This window comes from Salmo salar, chromosome ssa03, assembly GCF_905237065.1.
Source record: "Salmo salar chromosome ssa03, Ssal_v3.1, whole genome shotgun sequence".
NCBI classification, from domain to species: domain Eukaryota; kingdom Metazoa; phylum Chordata; class Actinopteri; order Salmoniformes; family Salmonidae; genus Salmo; species Salmo salar.
This window is the reverse complement of record NC_059444.1, coordinates 36,678,467-36,699,610: the sequence shown is the minus strand read 5'-3', so window position 1 is coordinate 36,699,610 and position 21,144 is coordinate 36,678,467. Positions and strand designations below refer to the sequence as shown.

Genomic DNA, 21,144 nt, shown 5'->3' with positions numbered 1-21,144 from the left:
TGAACAGATTCCAGTAAACAGTCGCTTTCAAACTAGGGATTTCGTGGCTAATTGAGGTAAAACAGAATTGCTCATAGATTATGCATGTATGAACTACATATTGGCACATCCAGCCCAAAGAGGGAGGTTTAAAAAAGATTTACTCGTTGGCAAAATTCCAGAGCATGTCTGTAGCCGTTTACACTTGTACCCGTATACGGCTTGATAATCGTAGATTTGGGGACTAACAAGCACCTAAATAGGAAGTGGCTGTACAGTAACATGCTATACATGATGTCAGAGCTCTGGCTCTGCGCTTCAAAGTGCTGTATGGGTTTTGACTGACAGACGTTCTGCACTTGAACACTGCTCACGACAATACATTTCCTCTGTCCCTCCAGCTAATTGGGCAACTTTTGCTAAATGTTTGTTGTCTGAGTGAGGGAAATGCTGTAAAATTAAGAGGACTATGTGTTTTGAAAGATGATATGTTGAGGATTATAATAAATACCGCTTTGATGTCATACGAGCAAGCCAAACACCTGTGAGTCCAAATGTGCACTTCCCATTTCCATATCCTAAAACGAATGTCATATACAGCGTCAATGTTCATGATCACTATGTTTGATGTACAATTCCAAGATGACATTGCGTCATACCCTGGGGTTGTTCTGAACAAAATGAGCCTATGTTTGTTTATTGAAAAGAACATTCGCAGCAGCAGACTTTCCTTTCTATGCGCACAACATTTTTCTAACTTAGCTAGTCATGTTGGCAGTAGAACAAGCTTTCAAATCATGTCTACCTTTATAATGGGCTGTTTTGGATTGCGTAAACAACAACAGTAATTGAGTGATGGCGGGGATGCAGGGCTGTGTTCCAAACAAAACATCTTCAAGTTTGTACTTGCTGCAGTTCCGAAACAGCACAGCTAGGAGATTTTTTTTTTTTAAGTACCTTATAATAAAATACTCTTGTTTGAGTCATAAAAGTGCATTGAAATGACTTAGGAACTGTGTTCACTTTGGAGAGGTGTATGGCCACTTGGAGACAGCAGTTTTTGTCTTATGTTGCACCTACCCCACTTTTCCAGTAATAGTCTTGTTACTGAATGTATGCAGAGTACTTTTCAGATTTCGTTATCAAAAAATGCGGCGAAAAGTACAGTAAATGTAAAATGCAAATAAAATCAACAGTGTAATGTTTGGATTCAGTCTTGTGTCAGGTGAACTGTTGTGTCCTCACCTTTGGTCTAATAATTGTCCCATAATCTCCAAACTGCTCCCTTTCAATTTCTATAAAGGTTATGCATTTTCCTATTTCATCTGTAAGAAACATTTCAATTTAGCCCTATCCAAATAGGCCAAATCCCATGAGTGTAAAGGGTTAAAAAGGCAACACGCCATGTTAACTCCTCCTCCACATTTAATGGATTGGTTCAACAATTCAGAAGAAAACCTTCCCAGACAGTTTTTTTGTAGTCAGGACCAGAAAGAGAGAAAATCTGCTAGTTAGGTTACCTCAGCCCAAATGGGTCAGTTAGTTCAGTTGGTCAATCCAACAAGTTCTCATGTTGAAGGCCTAACACTGTCACCCGGTGGCTTTAACCAGTACTATATTATTTAACGTATATAACTACATTTTTAAAAAATCCTGAAGGTTGTGTATAGCACTGTATATCAAGTCATTGTCTTTTTGCCCAAACTCTCAAAGTTAAGTGACATATTTCAATAATGCCTTGACAGTCATACTTGAGGGTATTCTATGGGCTGTTTTGTTCACCACTTCCACTCCTCCTTTCACCTCTTTGTCTGGAGTCTGGACCGGCATCTGAAACTGTGCACACTGCCACCTGCTGTACAGACATACTAATCTTTCCTACTTAGTATACTTGTCATGCATGTGGTGATCAGTTGTATGCCACATGCACCAATGTTCTTTTGTAAGTGGTTAGATGAATTGGCACTAGCTAAATAGATCCACACAGACACCAAACCCACAGAATATTCAGTGCCTGGTGCATCTGTGTGTGTTTAGTTGCACTGACACTCTAGAATTGTAATGCCTATGCCTTGGCTGTCCTTGCAACCCTCAATGGCCAGTGATCACCGTCTGAGCCATCAGCCCCCTCCTGACCTTTCACACAGAGATTCAGGTTTCATTCACAATGCACGTGCAGCGTGCAGCACGCACACGCGCACGCACACACACACACACACACACACACACACACACACACACACACACACACACACACACACACACACACACACACACACACACACACAGCGACTCTGCATGGCTGCTCTGGTTGTCATGGCTGAAGAGATTAGGGGCTGAAGTGGGGACAGCTGGCCTCTTTCCCCTCTCTTCCTTTCGGTTGATGTGACAGACACAGAAGAAGGCAGAGGAGTTGAATTGTGTTGAAAGAGAGCAGGAATTAGTGACGCCTGTGTGTCAGGAAACCTGCCAAGATGAAGGCAGTTAGGGTCTACTACACAGTGCTGTGCCAACACGCACGCACGGTCACACACTTGCGCAAAGAAAGGCCCACACGCACACACTATGTTCTTGTGTGCATGTAGCCATTTATTTGATGTCACTAACGGCAGTGTGTGCCGCACACATATTTATGTCACAAATCAACAAAACACACAGCTCTACAGCAGAATGTAGAACAGGCATGATAGGCGTCCAAAACACCGAGAAATTGTCATCCTCCCAGTTGTTTCTTTATCTGTTTATTTGTTTTAATCAATCTTAATTCTCTGGCATACACTGAAAGTACAACTCACAACAATATCAGACGTATACCTCTGATTCTTTTCTTTTTTGTTGTTGTAAAGACACAACATGAACCGAAGACAACGAGTTACAGAAAACGAACATCACTGTGAGACCAAACAACAATCAGCTTATTCATAAGATCCAAAGGAAAGGGTCACACAGGAAACTGTCTCTTTCTCTACCTGGCAGACCACAACCTCCTCTACTCTGCGCTTCTCTGACAATCAGTTGGAAGAAGAGTCTGGAGTGATCTCGAGTTACTCACCATGACATTAAAGATTAGGTTTTGTACAGTAGTAGGGTGAGGATGAGAGACTGCATCTCCATAGACTGTCAGGGTTGAAGCTACTGTACAAGTTTAGTTTAGTGACCCCTCCCAATCTGTTGCACCTACCTTACCCTTTTGTGTTTGAGTGAAGGAATTGTTTATGTGCGAACAGTGTTACTTCCTCTCTACCTTGCCTCCTTTTCCAATACATGTCTTTATTAGAGATTCTATCTATCAAATAAACATTGAGTCAGACTCTGTTCAGGAAAATGACCTTTAAAACTCGCTAAAGAAAAGCTCTGTCTAACAGAGCTCTCGTTCTAGAAACCAGCTCCAACTCTCATCGTCTTGACAGTGACTTCTGGCCTCCTCAAGCTCTCAATCCTGGAGTCATGTCATCTTTTTGCATCCTTCAGCTTCCTCCTCTTCTAAAACAAAAGGCCAGGATGGCCAACTTACAGTTTTCACAAACTAACTAAGCAATTTACTCAGGGACTACCAAACCGACAGACTACTCAAATTATTTTGGAAGCAATACAATACAAAAGCCCATACGATTTGACCCAAAGGAACAGTGAATGTCCATTGAGAGCACCAGAGCATCACAGAGCCAATCACATTGACTCTAGAGTAGGTCCTTCATCAGATCCCTCCCCTGAGCCCCTCCCAGTGGTCGACTCCTTTGACAGTTGGGATCTAATAGGAGATTCAGCCAATCGGGGCATCTCCCCGTCCTCTCCTTGGCTGCCACTGGTCGGGCCTTGTGCTGGGTCGTCTGCCGGGTCGTTGCTGGTGTTGAGGAAGGCTTGGTACTGGTTCCAGAAGCCCACGTTGCTCCTGGTGGTTGGCGGGGTGGAGGACGTTGTAGGTGTGTTAGCAGGAAGTCGCTCAGACGCTGAGCGACCGCTCCGTACAGGGGGACGTGTTGCCTTGACAACCCCTCCATGATGCTTCATGTGTCCCTGTGGATGAACATGAAAATAACAGATTTCATAAGTGCCACTCCGACAGTGGCAGTTCTAGACCATTTCAACTGGGGGGCCAAGCTGGAGCCAGTTGTACTGTTAGAGGGGCCAGTTACATTAGACGTTATTGTTGTCATATCGTTTTCTTCACTGCATTGCAGGCATTAGCAGGCAAAAGACCATGTTCATAATCATCATCGTTGCCACTGTCTAATAATGTATGTAAAAAAAGAACGATAGCAAAAATTTGTTATGTAAAAATTACTTCATACTCCACATTTAGGGGGTCCACAAGGGGGTCCAAAATTGTTGTCACAGGGGCACTGCCCACCCCACCCCAACCCCCAGAACCGCTAGTGCACTCCGACCAACCACTGAGTCACCCTGGCTGGATATATCATTTATATCACAAACATTTAGCTTGACTGATTCACCTCAGTCTGGACGCAGCCTTCTCATCAGTGAATGTTTCAGTTCAATGTAACCTGAAAACCAACTATCGGATCAAACTAGTTTTAGAAGTAATGTCAGGTTCATAGGTTGCAATGTTTTGGACATCGAATGTACAATTCCACAGATGAATAAACCACTTCAAAGCAGCTATAAACATGTAGTCCATTAAACATGTAGTCCATAAGAGAGGACCACGTTTTTTACCAACCCCACACCAATCTATACCCACATCATTCTCTCCCCCCATTCTCTTACCTTCAGTCCACTGCGGCTGGCATACTCTTTCCCACACTCGACACAGCTGTAGGTCTTCTTCTCAGGGCGAGACATGGGAGGGGGGAGAGTGGGAGCCAGACTGATTGGAACAGTGCCTTCCAGTCGGTCTCTGACACCACCCATCCCATCCTCCTTCCCATGGGAGCTGAGGTATGCCCCCAGCCTCGTCTCCCTGGTGTAGGCGACAGCTTTCTGTGGAACATCCCCAGCCTCAGTGTTGCCTGTCTCTGTAGTCTCTGACAGTGGTGACATTCTGTGGTCCACATCAAGCACAGGGGCTTGCTTTGGTGCTGCAGGCGGAGAGGTTTCAACCCTGTCTTCCTCTGTGGGCTCTGGGGTTTTGGGTTTAGTAGGCTGTTCAGGGTTTAGTGTGGGTGCTAGGTAGGTTTTAGGGTACTCTGGGCTAAGGACTGAAGTAAAGGAGGGGGCTGGGCTAGGGTGTGCTACTGGGGCACCAAGTGTTGGAGAGCTCAGTAGATCTTCCAGGTTTGATCTTGGGCCAGGGTAGAAGACATCGAGAGGAAGGGAATTCTCACCCAATAGACAGTCTGACATCATGAGACTGGACAAGGGAGTGGTTTTGAGAGCACTGGAGGAAGTGTGAGCAGGGCTTGTCTTACTGGCTGGAGTATCAATGGATGTATCAAGGAGTTCCGCATGTTTGTCATCACTGACTGGGGAGCTTGAATCGCCCAGGGCTGGAGGTGGGGAGGGCACGCTGACACACAGGACCGGGGGGTCGGCGCTGCCAGGCGGAGGGGTATGTGAGGTGGGGTTTAGGAAAGGGTCAGGGCTGAGGTCAGAGGGCGGGATCAGGTCGGGGCTGGAGGAGTGAGATCTGCTTGGCTCCCCGACACACGCTGGTGATGTCACACTGGAGGATATGGGGGCAGAGCCTCCTACTAGGGTTTGAATGTGGGTGGACGCTGCTGAGCTCTTTGACTGGCTGCCTGAGGCTGCAGTGAAGCTCTCAATAGAAACATTGGAGGTGTCATTGGGCTGGGGCTGGGACAGGGATACAGCGTCTGGCTCTGCTATTGGCTCTGACAGAGACTCCGGAGCGCCTTCCGGTGGCAGCTGCCCTCCCAGGTGCATGCGGATGTGGTGTTGCAGCACCAGTGCATTGGTGAACTTGCGCTGGCACAGTGGGCAGGAGTTTTGGGCGCGGGAGTTGGGCGGGCGGGCACGGTGGGTGGCCAGGTGGGACCGCAGGCTGCCCTTGGTGGAGAAGGAGCGTCCACACAGTTTACAGGGGAAGGGGCGCTCACCCAGGTGGGTGGCCTGGTGCAGACGCAGTGCCCTGGGGCAGCTCAGCACACGTAGACATACCCCACACTGGTTGGGGGCCAGGGAGCCAGTGCTCATGATGCCCAGGCCGGGGAGAATGGCGCCTGCCAGAGCGCTGCCCCCGTTGGCACTCATGCCCAGAGCAGCCACCATCTCTCTGGTGAAGTTGGAAACGGAGGTGGGGACGTGGGTGGAGGATGATGGGGATGCCATCACGTAGGTGCTGGAGGTACTAGCACCCATGAGGCCGCTGCTAAACAACCCAGTGGAGGCCATGCTGCTGTGAGAGGTCTCCCCTGAGGAGGAGGCCCAGGAAGAGGAGGTGGGAGGCTCCTTCTCCAGCTTTTCCACCAGCCGCTGCAGCTTGGAGGTGTCTGAGGAGGGAGTGGAGGAGGAGGTGGTGAAGGCCTGGGCTTTGGGGTAGTGGGAGAAGGGGAAGGAGAGCTGAGAGTGGGTGGAGGAGAGGTGGGAAGAGCCTGGAGCAGGGGGTGGAGGGCGGAATAGGCCCAAGGCAGGGTGATGGTGGGGGGAACCAGAGGGGAAGAGGAGTTTAGGGAGGTGGGCCAGCTGGGAGTAAGCAGAGTGAGACATCATGGGAAGGTGAGGGGGCGTGTTCTCATCAAAGCACTGCTGCTTGGCCCCTTTAAAGAACCCAGCAATGGCAGAGGCGGCCGAGGAGGGGACAGAGAGGTGAGAGGAGGCGAGGGAGGAGGATGCAGAGGAGGAAGAAGAGGATGTGAGTGAGGAAGCAGCAGAGGATATGGAGGCAGCTGCAGCAGCGGCTTGGTTGAGCCGCAGGAGGGAGTGGGCGGTGGAGATGAGGGCCAGGTCCACACTGGGGGGCAGGGGGAGTGAAGAGGGGGGAGCACCGGTGGACACCCCCAGAGAAAAGCCCCCTCCGGCACCATCCACCTCCATACCGTCTCCATACAGGTCATCCTCAGCCCGCCGTTTACGACGCCTCTGAGCCTGCGCTGCGCTTACGCTCAGACCAGTGCTGCTCATTGGCTGACCCTGGGGCTCAGACCCCCCCACTGGTCCCATACCCATTCCAAATAGGGAGGGGGGGAGGAGGGAGAGCGAGAGCTCTGGGTTCTGCTCGCGGTGGCGGAGGAAGTGCACCTTGAGGTTGCCGCGGGTGGTGAAGCGGCTGAGGCAGACAGGGCACTGGTAGGGCCTCTCACCCGTGTGGGAGCGCAGGTGGATCTGCAGGGACGAGTCACTGCTGAACAGCTTCCCACAGAACCGACAGGCATGCTGCAGACGCCCCAGGGAGGAGGACGAGGACCCCGCTGAGGAGACAGACAGGTGGGGCTCCTGAGAGGAGGGGGGTGCCATAGAGGCAGTGGTGGGCAGGGGCGGGGTGAGGAAGGACAGACCACCGTGGCCACTGGTTAAAGTGGTGTTGGGGGATTTCTCATGGAGAAAACGAGTGGGCAAGGCCAGGGAGAGGGCCAGGGGGTAGTTGGAGGAAGCCATGGTGGAGATGGCAGACGAGGCAGAGGAGGAAGAAGAGGAGGAGGAAGGGCGGACACTGGTCCCAGGGTAAAGATAAGACCCAGTAGCCCCTCCTGCACCCTCCATCTGAGGCTTGTGTGGACGCAGGACATGGGACAGGCTGTGGCTGGGCTTGGAGGGCTTGGAGGCAGGCTGGGGAGGGAGCAGGGTGGAGAAGCAGGCCAGGAGAGGGGCTACAGTGTTAGGAGGCTGAGTGGGTGTAGGCTGGGGAGGACTGGAGGTCCTCTCACTGCCCTCCAGACAGAGCTGGGGCAGAGGAGGCAGGAGGATCTGGGGCACCTCCAGGGCACAGGAGGCCCCACCCAGCCGCAGCACCTGCCTGCAGATCTCCTCCGTCATCTGCATCTGGTGGATTTGCCTCTGCTGCAGCACCCGCAGCTCTTCCAGGATCACTGCAATGCTAAGGTGGGCACGGGGTGGAGGGGCAGAGGCAGTGCCCGGGCTTGGGGAGGGTGTCACGGGGCTGGGGGGGCCCTCTGGAACGGGGCTAGGGCTGCCAGGGTGGGGCAGGGGGCAGAGGGAGGCTGATGAAGAGGAGGAGGAGGTGGTAGTGGCTGACACGCCTAGCTTGGGAGAGGCCATGAGAGAGCGGGGAGGGTGGGTCTGACTGGAAGGTGACGTGGAGGTGAGGTCGGGGAGGCTCAGGACTGTCTGGGAGGAGAGGGAGGGATCGGGGAAGTCAGGGGAGAGGGAGGACTGGGGGTCTGCGAGGGAGATGGGGCAGAGAGTGGGCTGGCAGGGGGAGCGGGAGAGGGGGGAGCCCTCGCTTGGTAGAGAGGGGGTGTGAAGCCCCCCAAAGTTGGGACCTTGAGCTAGTGGGGGGTGGTAGCTCTGAGGAGAGAAGGAAGATGAAGAGGAGGAGGAGTCTGTGGTCAAAGGAAAGAAAAATGACTTCACTGCCAACTGGTCATCTGAAAAAAGAAGAGAAAGAAGACAAGAGAGAAAGTTGACTTAGTTATTGTAATATTGAGCAAGACAGAGCTTTGAATCTACTTAACACACTTTTACTACTTTCGGTTCATAAAACTCTATCTGAAATCAATTTGAGCACTGCTCAGAATGCCCTCTTGAGAGTGTTTTCCACCAGTCAACCTTATCTGACAGTGAGTGTTGACACACCAATGATGATCAGTGGATAGCAAAGAAAAACAACTGAAGCAAATCCATCATACAGGTAACAACTACGAGTAAATGAAATGCCTCTGTCCCTCTGAGAATTGTGATTTATCAAGTAGTAGCAGATAGGACTGAAGCCCTCAGATAACATCTATACATTCGGAGACCATGCTGTCAGGTGAACACCAGATCCAGGGCCAGTTTGCCTCTTTACTCTCTTCTCCACCGCCTCATCATCCAAACTCCCCCTCTCTTTCCTCTTTACTTCTCTCTTTATTGTCTCTGTCCTTGTCAACTCTGCCCCCCCCCACACCCAAATTCCCCTGGCTTGCAAGACTACACCAGCCACACTGAGCAGCCTACCTTGTTTCCACGGCAACACAGGACAGAGGACAATGGTCCCTAAAACCTCTTACCACCCTGACCTCTGAAAAAGACACGCATATATAGACATGCACTCTATCACACTCTCTCTTATTCGCTCTCTTTATCTCTCTCTCTCTCTCTCTCCATTTGTTCTGTCTTTCATCTGCACCCTTCCCCCATAACCCAATAGGGTGTCAGGGACAGGCAGTCTGTGGGTACTGGACAGTGGCTGTGTTTGGCAGGCAGACTTGACCTTAAGAACACTGGGGTCACACATTCCTTCTAGTTCTGGGCAGGCAGAGGAAGAGGTGGGGGCAAAAGAAAACAAACAGGCTACCAGACCCGATGACTCACAGACCATCAACGACCACACTTCACTACCAAAACACACACACACAAATACATACACACACCCACATCTACAATAACAAACACAATATTACTACACCATATCACTACAATGTTACTACACTATTAGACCCAACTATACTGGTTGCAGACCTACAAATGCATATAAACACATACAGTGCATTCACAAAACATTCAGACCCCTTGACTTTTTCCACATTTTGTTAAGTTACAGCCTTATTCTAAAATTGATTAAATATTTTTTTCCCCTCATCAATCTACACACAATACCCCACAATGACAAAGCAAAAACAGGTTTTTATACATTTCTGCAAATGTATAAAACATCTAAAACTGAAATATCACATTTAGATAAGTATTCAGACCCTTCAGTCAGTATTTTGTTGAAGCACCTTTGGCAGCAATTACAGCCTTGAGTCTTCTTGGGTATGACACTACAAGCTTGGCACACCTGTATTTGGGGAGTTTCTCCCATTCTTCTCTGCAGATCCTCTCAAGCTCTGTCAGGTTGGATAGGGAACAGGTATTTTCAGAGATGTTTGATTGGTTTCAAGTCCAGGCTCTGGCTGGGCCACTCAAGGACATTCAGAGTCTTGTCCAGAAGCCACTCCTGCATTGTCTTGGCTGTGTGCTTAGGGTCGTTGTCCTATTGGAAGGTGAACCTTCGCCCCCAGTCTGAGGACGTGAGCGCTTGGGAGCAGATTTTCATCAAGGATCTCGCTGTACTTTGCTCTGTTCATCTTTCCCTTGATCCTGATTAGTCTCCCAGTCCTTGCCGCTGAAAAACATCCCCACAGCATGATGCTGCCACCACCATGCTTCACCGTAGGGATGGTACCAGGATTCCTCCAGACGCTTGGCATTCAGTCCAAAGAGTTCAATCTTGGTTTCATCAGACCAGAGAATCTTGTTTTTCATGGTCTGAGAGTCCTTTAGTTGCCTTTTGGCAAACTCCAAGCAGGATGTCATGAGCCTTTTACTGAGGAGTGACTTCCGTCTGGCCACTCTACCATAAAGGCCTGATTGGTGGAGTGTTGCAGAGATGGTTGTCCTTCTGGAAGGTTCTTCCATCTCCACAGAGGAACTCTGGAGCTCTGTCAGAGTGACCATCAGGTTCTTGGTCACCTCCTTGACCAAGGCCCTTGACCCCAATTGCTCAGTTTGGCCGGGTGACCAGCTCTAGGCAGAGTCTTGGTGGTTTGAAACTTCTTTTATTTAAGAATGATGGAGGCCACTGTGTTCTTAGGGACCTTTAATGCTGCAGGCATTTTTTTGTACCCTTCCCCAGATCTGTGCCTTCACACTCCTGTCTCGTAGCCCTACGGACAATTCCTTCGACCTCATGGCTTGATTTTTGCTCTGACATGCACTGTCAACTGTGGAACCTTATATAGACAGGTGTGTGCCTTTCTACATCATGTCCAATCAATTGAATTTACCACAGGTGGACTCAATCAAGTTGTAGAAAGATCTAAAGGATGATCAATGGAAACAGGATGCACCTGAGCTCAATTTCGAATCTCATAGCAAAGGGTCTGAATATTTATGTAAATACGTTTTTTTATTTTTAATACATTTGCAAACATTTCTAAAAACCTGTTTTCACTTTGGCATTATGGGGTGTAGATTGATGATGATTTTTAAAAATTTAATCAATTTTAAAATAAGGCTGTAACGTAACAAAATGTGGAAAAAGTCAAGGGGTCTGAATACTTTCTGAATGCACTGTATAGCAAGGATAATCAACTAGATTCACCCACCAGCCAATTTATTTCTTGAGTGGCTGGTCAGAGGGCATAATAAAACAAAGATTTTTAGATTTCAAATTGACTGCAAGAAGCCTAAACACATAATATTTGACTAAAATAGAATAATTTCAAACCTTGATTACATTTGGGGACATTGCCTGGCGTAGTGTGCCGTCTTTCAGATGGGACGATAAAATTGGTGTCCTGACTCTCTGTGGTCATTCAAAATCCAATGGAACATATTGTAAAAGTAGGGGTGTTCACCCCGATGTGATGGTTAAATTCCCAACCTGGCTACATTCCATCATGGCCACCTAATCATCCCCCTCATTCCTAATTGGCATATATCACTCTTCACCTCTCTACCTGATAGCTGATGCGTGGTGAGCGTTCTGGCACAAAAATGGTCGCCGTGCATCACTGAGGTGGGTGCTACACATTGATGGTGAATGAGGTGAGTTTCCCCATACTATGTAAACAGTGGAGTAAAGTACGTAAGTAAAAATACTTGAAAGTAAGTCATTTTTTGGGGTATCTGTACTTTACTTTACTATTTATATTTTTGCCAACTTTTAATTTTACTTCAGTACATTCCTAAAGAAAATCATGTACATTTTACTCCATACATTTTCCCTGACACCCAAAAGTACTCGTTGCATTTTGAATGCTTAGTAGGACAGGAAAATTGTCCAATTCACTCACTTATCAAGAGAACATCCCTGGTTATCCCTACTGCCTCTGATCTGGCAGACTCACTAAACACATGCTTCATTTGTAAATTATGTCAGTGTTGGATTTGAAATAATTTTTTGGGGAAAATGGTGCCGTCTGGTTTGCTTAATATAAGGAATTTGAAATTATTTATACTTTTACTTTTAAAACACAAGTATATTTCAGCAATTAAATTTACTTATGATATTTAAGTATATTAAAACCAAATACTTTTAGATTTTTACTCTAGTATTTTACTGGGTGACTTTTACTTTTACTTGAGTCATTTTCTATTAAGGTATTTTTACTTTTACTCAAGTATGACAATTGGGTACTTTTCCCACCACTGTATGTAAAACGCTTTGAGTACCTCAGTTGGTAGAAAAGCGATATATAAATCCAATCAATTATCATTTATTATTATTATTATTTGTATACGATAGCGTCTCTCTATTATTCGTGGGAATACTTGGGAACATATTTCCAAAATTAAAATCGCTTGGATCTGATTTCCTGGTGTTTTTACAGTCTCATGTCAAACAATAAAAATTCAACAACAACAAAAAAAGATTAATATACACTCTAGATATATATATTATTAATTTTTTTTTGCTCAGAAAACTTGGGGGCCAAATAAAACCGCCGTGGGCCGCCAGTAGGGGAATCCTGACATATAGACACACACACACACACACACACACACACACACACACACACACACACACACACACACAGCACACACACACAAACACACACAAACACACACACACACACACACAGAGAGAGAGAGAGACAAGCACACACACACACACTCTGAGAGACAAGCACACGCACGCACACACACACACACACAGAGAGAGAGACAAGCACACGCACACACACACACGCACACACACATGCACACACACACACACACACACACACACACACACACACACACACACACACACACACACACACACACACACACACACACACACACACACACACACACACACACACACACACACACACACAGAGAGAGAGACAAGCACACACACACACACACAATATTACTAAAACCTACCACTACAATGTTACTAAACTATTACACCTAATTAGCCCTCTGTGACTGGTCGTAGACCTACAAACGCATATAAACACATATAGACCCACACACACTAGTTCTTGGGTATGTTCATGCCTCACTGCTCAACGACAAAGCCCCAGAGGGACAATGGGATTGCATGTTATTGCAGTTACAACACCTTATAAAGCACCTCTCGCGTTCATCAGTTCCTCTACCATCTCCCTCTCATCTCCTAAATGGCCTTTCCAAAATTGAAAATACACATATTTGGAATGATAGAGTTTATAAGACTTTTCAGTGTAACACTGTAACATCTTCTCTACACTGTATTGCCTCTACGTTTTCATCTTTCCTCCTCTTTATATGCCCACTAACTGGGTGGTCTGTGTCTTTGAATCTGCCATTACAGGGAGGGTTGGTGAAGGCAGTGAGAAGGAAAGAAACACATACACTAATACATAGGATCAGAAAGAAGAAAACAAAGACTCCTCAGACACCATAATTGCAATAATATCACACCATTGCTGACATATTAAAAGGATCATCATAGCGTCCCCACAACTTTAGATTCTGAACTGACGGAGACAGGGTCAACGTTTTCAATAAAACTCTCACCAAAACTTTCCAGGTGACAGGTACTATATACTGTCTCTTTAAGTCTCTTTAAACATGTGCCACTACACAAGCACTGTTCTGTAGAGGAAATCAAGTTATTAACTACCCAGAAAAATATATATATAACAATGTGGCTTATTTATTTGAAAAATCATGTCAAGCTATATTTTGAAAAAACAAAATGGAGAAAAACAAACATTTGACAACACAACACAAAAAGTTCATTATTTCCATACTAATAGCTACTGTATTCAGTTGTTGACTTGCATATCAATAATAGTCCATTTCTCACCATGCTCTAGTATTGGAGAGGCGGCAGGGAGCAGGCTCATGAGCTGCTGGGGTCGTTTCTGTTTCCGACGAGACATGCTTCAGCAGGACGCGACTGATGCAGCGGTACATGGGCCAACAGAATGCTTAGATTTTTTTCTCCCTGCACACTGAAAAAGTGGTTAACTAAATTACGCGAATTAGAAGAGAAGCACAGGTGAATTTTCCGCCACAAATGTCCAACTCTGTTGGTGGCATCGTGGTGCAAAAGTGAAAAACTTGTGAAGACTACAGGCATGTGTTTAAATTTTTTCTCTCAACAAGTCTTCTTTTCTCAAACTCACCGTTAGACCCCCCCCTCTCACAAAACACACACACACACATAGTCCTCTTGTTCAACCACTACATTTGCATTCAAATGGCGAATGAACACCACTTCTTTTGAGCCATGACTCCCTCCTCACTCCTCTTGCCTCCACCTCACCCACAAAAGCCCATCACGTTCTGTCATTCAGACAAACACAATCATGTGGACCCCAGAAAGTGCTGTCCATTGATTTAAATACTAAAGTTTTGCATCCCCGTGACGCAAATAAAACTTCAATACTGCCCTACATTTTATCTTAGTCCGTATAGCCTACATTTGATGAAGAACAGTAGGCCAATTCATTTACACCTCTCACTTGATTTGATTTGTCTCTTTGTATATGTGTACACGTTTTACTATACTTGTGAGTACCAGAAGTCCTCAAAAGAATAGTAAACCAACTAATATTTTGAGAAGTGAGGACATTTTTCCGGTCCTCACTTGTAAAAAGGCTATTTTAGGGGTTAGGTTTAGGGTTGGGGTTAGAATTAGGGTTAAAACAAGGGTTAAGGTTAGGGGTTAGTGGTTAGAGTAAGGTTTAGGGTTAAGGATTATGGAAAATATGATTTTGAATCGGAATCAATTGTTGATCAAAGTCCTCACAAGTATAGTAAGACATAGCTGTGTGTGTGTGTGTGTGTGTGTGTGTGTGTGTGTGTGTGTGTGTGTGTGTGTGTGTGTGTGTGTGTGTGTGTGTGTGTCGTGTGTGCATGCGTGTGCATGTGTGCGTGCGTGTGTGTGTGTGGGGTAGATCCAGTAAAAAAAACATTTAAAAAAATCTCTCACTCTGGCTGCCCCTCATTTTCATTACCTCTCCACGTGGTAAGCAGTAGAGCCGGATGTTGAAAAGGAAGCATTGTGCTTCGCGTCAGTGGTCCTGTGTATTCGAGAGGCTCACGGAGGGTGATGCTCACTCAGCTGTGTCCTAGCGCCATTGTCGCAAATTCCTGTTCATTCAGTGGCCTGTTAATGGAGCTTTTGCATCGGGAACGCTGGAAGGGAGGTAGATGGAATTCCAAGTTGGGGTTCCACCAATAGATTGGTTGGACACCGCTGCTCACCGTCCGTCAATCATCCAATACAAAGACTTGACTGGACTCACCTCTTTGAATAGTATATCTATAATCCATGGAGGATGCTATTTTGTGGGTAGGCCAACCTGTACCCAAACATGCACGCACATGCTCACACAACCACACAGACACACACAGACACACACACACATGTTTGTTTTACTATCCTAGTGGGGACCAAACAATTGATTCCCACTCAAAATCTTATTTTCCCTAACCCCTAACCCTTAACCCTAAACCTTTAACTGAACCCTAACCTTAACCCTAAACCCCTGACACTCAACCTAACCTTAACTCCTAACCCTAAACCTAACCCTAAACCTGACCCCTAAGCCTAAAATAGCCTTTTTCCTTGTGGGGACAGGCAAAATGCCCCCACTCATCCAAATGTTCCTTGTTTTACTATCCTTGTGAGGACTTCTGGTCCCCACAAGGATAGTAAACTAAAAACACACACACACACACACATACACTTTGTCTTATTTTTCCAATGGGGTTTACAAGCTTCTGAACCTGGCAGGTAAATGGTGCCAGGAGATGGTGATGTTTCAAATCACTATCACTAGCTATCTAGTCTAGACGGGTTGCCTGTCACAATGTAACAATGTTCCAGCCTTAGAGTTGTATAGAGATCGCAATGTTGTATCTGTCCCATTATGGTGTTTGTTTCCTCGTCCCCAGGCCCAAATTGCTGGTGCATAGAGCCTGGTAACAGTGTGGGACTGTTTGGGGTGTGGACTTACGGGGTGACATGATAATCAATTCAAATATTGCTGTTCATGCTAATACATAGCTAGCCAGCGTAACTCTGCTAGCCGTCCTGTAACATGATTGAATGCATTCAGTTGTGAAACTGACAAGGTATCCCCTTTTCCTTCCCTTCCCTTCAAATAGAAAAGGCGTCGTAGTTGTGCGGAACACCATCCCCAGTAAAAAAGTACAAGCACAGTCTTTTCCGTACCAATGGCAATGATGCAGAACGCTAAGACTACTTTAAAGCACTGGAGGAAATTTTTTACACATCTCTGTGGGAGATGGCTTGCCACAGGCAGTTTGCGAAGTGTCAAACTCTTCTTAAAACTTTTCTTAGAAGATACTACAAACGTAGCTTTGAATTGGCGAGAATAGGCAGTTTATTTTGAGAAACAGAATAGCCATATTGCGCGAGCTAACCAAGTTCTCTTTGTTGAACACAAACACAAAAACAATACTGGCCCCCGGATGCAGCACACTTCAGGGGAGGTTCTAAGGGTTGCACTAGATGATGATGGACTGAGAGATTAAAACCAGTGGTTTTTTTGTCCGCTCCTGCCATAGGCTTCAAGGTTACTCCCGATCTGAGGCGCTTGGAAACCAGATGGTTCAACAGAGGCTGGTGGGCGAGATTATGGCGTCTGTGAGCGCACGGGCAGCACCATTGAGGCCATCTCCATTTTGAAGTAGTCTATTTTCTTCCTCTACTATTTCTATAAGTTGGTAAACAAACTGAAAGGGTGCATACTACCACCTGGAGTGTGTAATTTGAACAAGTATAAAGCCAAGGTTGGCAATTTACTGCCACCTGCAGTTATGGAATGTTTGCTCACAAGTATAATTCATTGGTTGGTCCCTTCTGGGCCCGCCATTGAGGTTATCTCCATTTTAAAGTAGTCCATTTTCTTCTTGTTTTGATGTTTGAAAAAAGAGTCAAGCTAATTTTGGTGACTAACCGCCACCTGCAGTGCTGGAGTCTGTGTAATTGATTTATTGTGACCACTAGATGGCGGTCATATAGCTTAAAGCATTTACAAACTAGGCAAACCAATTTGAAGAAGAAGAAGACAATGCTCTGATCACTGGCTGATCAAATCAAATCAAAAATCAAATCACATTTATTTGTCACATACACATGGTTAGCAGGTGTTAATGCAAGTGTAGCGAAATGCTTGTGCTTCTAGTTCCGACCATGCAGTAATATCTAACAAGTAATATAACCTAACAATTTCACAACTACCTTATACACACAAGTGTAAAGGAATGAATACAAATATGTACATAAGTCCAATCCATAGGAATCCCCACCCAGTTGACTACTTTACAATGGTGGAAGAATGGGTTATTTCCATGTAATGATCTCTATACATCTCTATGGAACAGGGAAGCACGTCACTGGCTTATCTGGTGACATCACAGCTTTATCAGCTTGTTGTCCTAGCATCAACATCCCCATCGGACACAAATTAGTAGCTAGCTAGTTAGCGAGATGGAAAACGATGAGGTTATTTTTAATGAGTGCATTTTGCAAGTGGCTAGTTTGCATCATCTACCATCACTAAAACCCACTGCAAAGGTTTTGCCCCTTCCCGGATTATTTTTCTTCTCCGAAATGTCCAAGAGACTCTGAGATCTTCCACATACCTAGAACTGTTGCTCTAGACCTGGGATTTCCGAGACTACTAGCTATCACTAGCGAACAGGAGAGAAATACAACCTACACCACATAAATGGTTCCTAGCCTCCCATTCATATGCTTGTTTCCCTCCCTAACTGTTAGGAACTCCACTCTCCATCCCCCACGACCAGATCCTGAGAGTCTAGGAGGTAACATAAACCTGCCTCTCAAACTGTCTCTGACCTGTGTCGTGATAGGTTGCTAGGGAGTTTACTAGGGGGCCAGACATCTGCCCATCCTCTTGATTATACAGTTCACAAAATACTTGGGAGTCTCCCTCAGGCAGTGGCAGTGTCTCTGCCCATCAACAACTGGACAAATTTATATCTCTGGACTTGTGGGATGGTATGTGTGCCCAAAGTGAGTTGTGTGACATTTGTATATTGTTCTTCATAGTTAGTTACTACTATTGCCTATTGTATGGTGCCCCTCTGAGTTTACTGTGTTGTGTAATACTCTGCAGGTGGCGTATGCAATCTATACTGTCCTTACTGCTATATTCTGTAAGATTCAGTATCTGTGCATTTGTGCCCTGGTGTATTCATGTTGTATGTGTGTATTCATTACCTTTGTTTCTGTCCATTACAGAACCACTACATTTCCTACTTTTGATCCCCATGCACATCCCCATTTACATCTCCAGCATGTGTAAATAAAGTTATTGTGTGTATCAACTCTGACCCTGTCTTATTCCCCTCTCACCAGGGGCAGGGTCAGTGGGTCACAAACCAGTAGAATACTCTCTTTTACTAACACTAAAACGGAAACTAAATAATGTAAACACGAAATAGGAATGTCTTTATCAAACTAAAACCTAATAAAGAATAGTAAATCAAGTCGGGAAACTAAGTGAAACTAAACTGATTTGAAAATAAAATCGAAAATGAATAGAAATAAAAACGAACATAAAAACTGCAAACTATAATAACCTTTAATCACATACTAATCCACCTGGGGGGGGTTTCAACTATTTTATGATTATAAGCCTTGAGTTGCTACTGCTGGGTGGAGAGCCCTTACCTTACCACACACACATTTTACATTAAGGCCTTAATTGCATACGCACAGCTACATTGCAGGCCTGCCACACAATCGATTTGCATGAGAAGTTAACACAAAACAAACAGAAAACGCTACAGAAGGCTTAAAGAAATGAAAGGCCTCATTTATTTTTTAGGATACTTAGTTCCCTGTGTTGCACTTGCCCTTACGTCACATTATGACCAACATGAAACCCTTTCAGAAATGTACAGTACGCTATAGTGCATCATATTATGTGTGAACATGATTGTGCACAATTGTGTAATTTTTTGCGCAAAATGCACATTTCTTTGCCCTGATTTTGACCGTATCCTCCTGTTCTACACAGGCCCGCACATCTGGTACGCACATCACCACCCCAAACACACACACACACACACACACACACACATACACCTAACCCTCTCCTGTTTCCCCAAACCAGTTTTAAAGAACCATTAAAAATCGATTGATATAAACATAAATCTTGCAAATATCAAGCGATTTAAATATAATTTGATATTGTGGATTGTATGCCTACAAATATCTGAACATTAAAATAAAAAAGACAGCTATTCACCAAGCCTATTTTGGGTTACCTCTAAAATAGGTTTCTTATTCACAGTTGGCACCATGGGTAGGACTATTCTATTTGGGGGCTATGCTTTGAGTCAATCACAATGTATTCGTCATAATACAGTTGTCATCCTTGCCTCCCATAATTTGGACATTGAATGTATTGCTTAATTTGTTGGGATCAACGTGTCTGCTGCCAGACAGTGATGTATAGGCCTATCCTGATTTGACTGTTTGATGTGGCCTACACGTATACATTTTAGAATTCGCTTTTCAGAGACTTGCGATATATTTAGACAACCTTTCATCACTAGAAACAGTGTTTTATAGTAATAAATAAAAGAAAAATAAATCAAAACCGTTGTTCGTGTATCGCAAACTATTTAATTATATTTAAGCATAGCCTATTGTGCCAACAAAGCATTTGTGTGTTTCGTAGCATCGCACCATGACATTTAAATCGACGATCTAACATTTTAAAAACGTTTGAGAACAGCGCTATAACTTCTGCTGTCCCGCTACTGTACCGGCGACCTGTTGCATGCGTGCGCGCGCACTGATCATAACAAGTTATGATTTCATAAATTATTATGACTGCCCTAAAATATCGCTACAAATTGCTCATATCCCTCGTTTGCGTCGTCGACATAAATAAAATAACGGAAATTACTCACCATGTTAGAATCGATGATATTTGACAGTGGTTTACAAAATGATAAAATATGTTGGGCAATAGGCTAAGTCTCCCAGTCGGGACATCGACATAGCCTTTTCCGGCATACAGCCACAAAGATGCGCAGTCGTCCCTTAGACAGACGGGTGGAACACCGCATTGGCAAATTATTTATTTATATCGTCGCAGTGTAGAGGGACTATTTGATATCTTAAATGTATCAATTCATTGTTTTTACTGACCCAGAGAAAGAGGCGGGGGAGGGTGAAGATAGGCTAGCCTACTATGCGGTAATGAAAGGGAATTGGATTAGTATTCCTGTCATCCTCCTCCCCTTCCCTTTTCAATCCTCTTTGTAGGCTATTTGGCGAGGGCGGCCTGCTTCTCAGTCTGTGTCTGTGGTTTCTGCGACAGTGGCGGCTGTCTGTTCGTCGGTCTGTTCGTCCAATACGGATACCGTCCCACTGTAATTAATGACATTCATCGCCACCATGACTTGTACTATAGGACACAGCCTGACCACGACTAGACTAGCCTACCGAGTGAACATTTTTTTTACCGACTCGCATATCTTCCCCGTATTAAATCCATGGGGGCATTGTGCAAATATCGTGTAGGCCTAACACCTAGGAACTATTTGAATAGGTCCTAACCTAGAAGTTCCAACGCAGGACTGTTATTTTTCCACCTGGCTATCATTTTTGTCAACTACTAGACTATAACATTATAATGGTCCTATATGTCTCTTAGAACAGACCCCGTTCTATTCCTATTCTATTCATAGAGGAAATGCATTAGGGACCATGGAAAGAATGCATAGGCCTTTAGCAAAATATACAGCACATAAATGGCACATGACATGAAGAATGTTTACAACAGTCAGTGACACATTTTAGCAGTCAAAATGTCACCCCACATCTCACACACAGGTCTATAAAAATGATAATGCTCGTCATCAGTCTTCTGTCAGGCATGTAGGCCTATTGAACTCCCCACCAATACAACTGTTATCAGGCTGTGTACGTGTTCTTATCAGACCCAGCGTATATAGTCTCTCATTGTGTTTTAGACAGTAGTCACACTTCAAGGCACATAAGAGATAGCAAGGTTATGTTTTAGGTGAGTGTATATTGGTCTGACCCAGCCAGCACTGATGACAACCAACGGCCTCGTGCAACAAGTTATAAAATCTGACATACTGTACCTT

At 45.4% G+C, this 21,144-nt stretch overlaps 1 protein-coding gene across 4 annotated transcripts; it reads right to left on the bottom strand.

Moving 5' to 3' along the window:
* Positions 1–2,704: 2,704 nt before the first annotated feature.
* Positions 2,705–20,423, bottom strand: sall2 (spalt-like transcription factor 2). Of its 4 annotated transcripts, none has more exons than XM_014191594.2 (4): positions 19,939–20,423; positions 13,820–13,967; positions 4,708–8,444; positions 2,705–3,996 (listed from the first exon to the last, which is right to left on the bottom strand). In XM_014191594.2, the coding sequence occupies exons 2-4, from the start codon at positions 13,893–13,895 to the stop codon at positions 3,649–3,651; spliced, it is 4,161 nt and encodes a 1,386-aa protein (XP_014047069.2). In that variant the 5' UTR covers positions 13,896–13,967; positions 19,939–20,423; the 3' UTR covers positions 2,705–3,648. The 4 variants fall into 4 exon arrangements, with proteins under 4 accessions (XP_014047069.2, XP_045570749.1, XP_014047075.2 ...); XM_045714793.1 differs by lacking the exon at positions 19,939–20,423 and adding an exon at positions 14,976–15,425; XM_014191600.2 differs by lacking the exon at positions 19,939–20,423 and adding an exon at positions 14,142–14,785.
* Between the last annotated feature and the right edge of the window lie 721 nt (positions 20,424–21,144).

What these genes read in the sequence shown, in the direction of transcription:
- sall2 (XM_014191594.2), bottom strand. Translation starts at nt 13,895, where the DNA reads ATGTCTCGTCGGAAACAGAAACGACCCCAGCAGCTCATGAGCCTGCTC. An exon ending in CTCTCCAATACTAGAGCATG is followed by an intron (nt 8,445 to 13,819) that starts GTGAGAAATGGA and finishes TTCTTTTTTCAG; the next exon opens with ATGACCAGTTGGCAGTGAAG. An exon ending in CCAGCCGCAGTGGACTGAAG is followed by an intron (nt 3,997 to 4,707) that starts GTAAGAGAATGG and finishes GTTCATCCACAG; the next exon opens with GGACACATGAAGCATCATGG.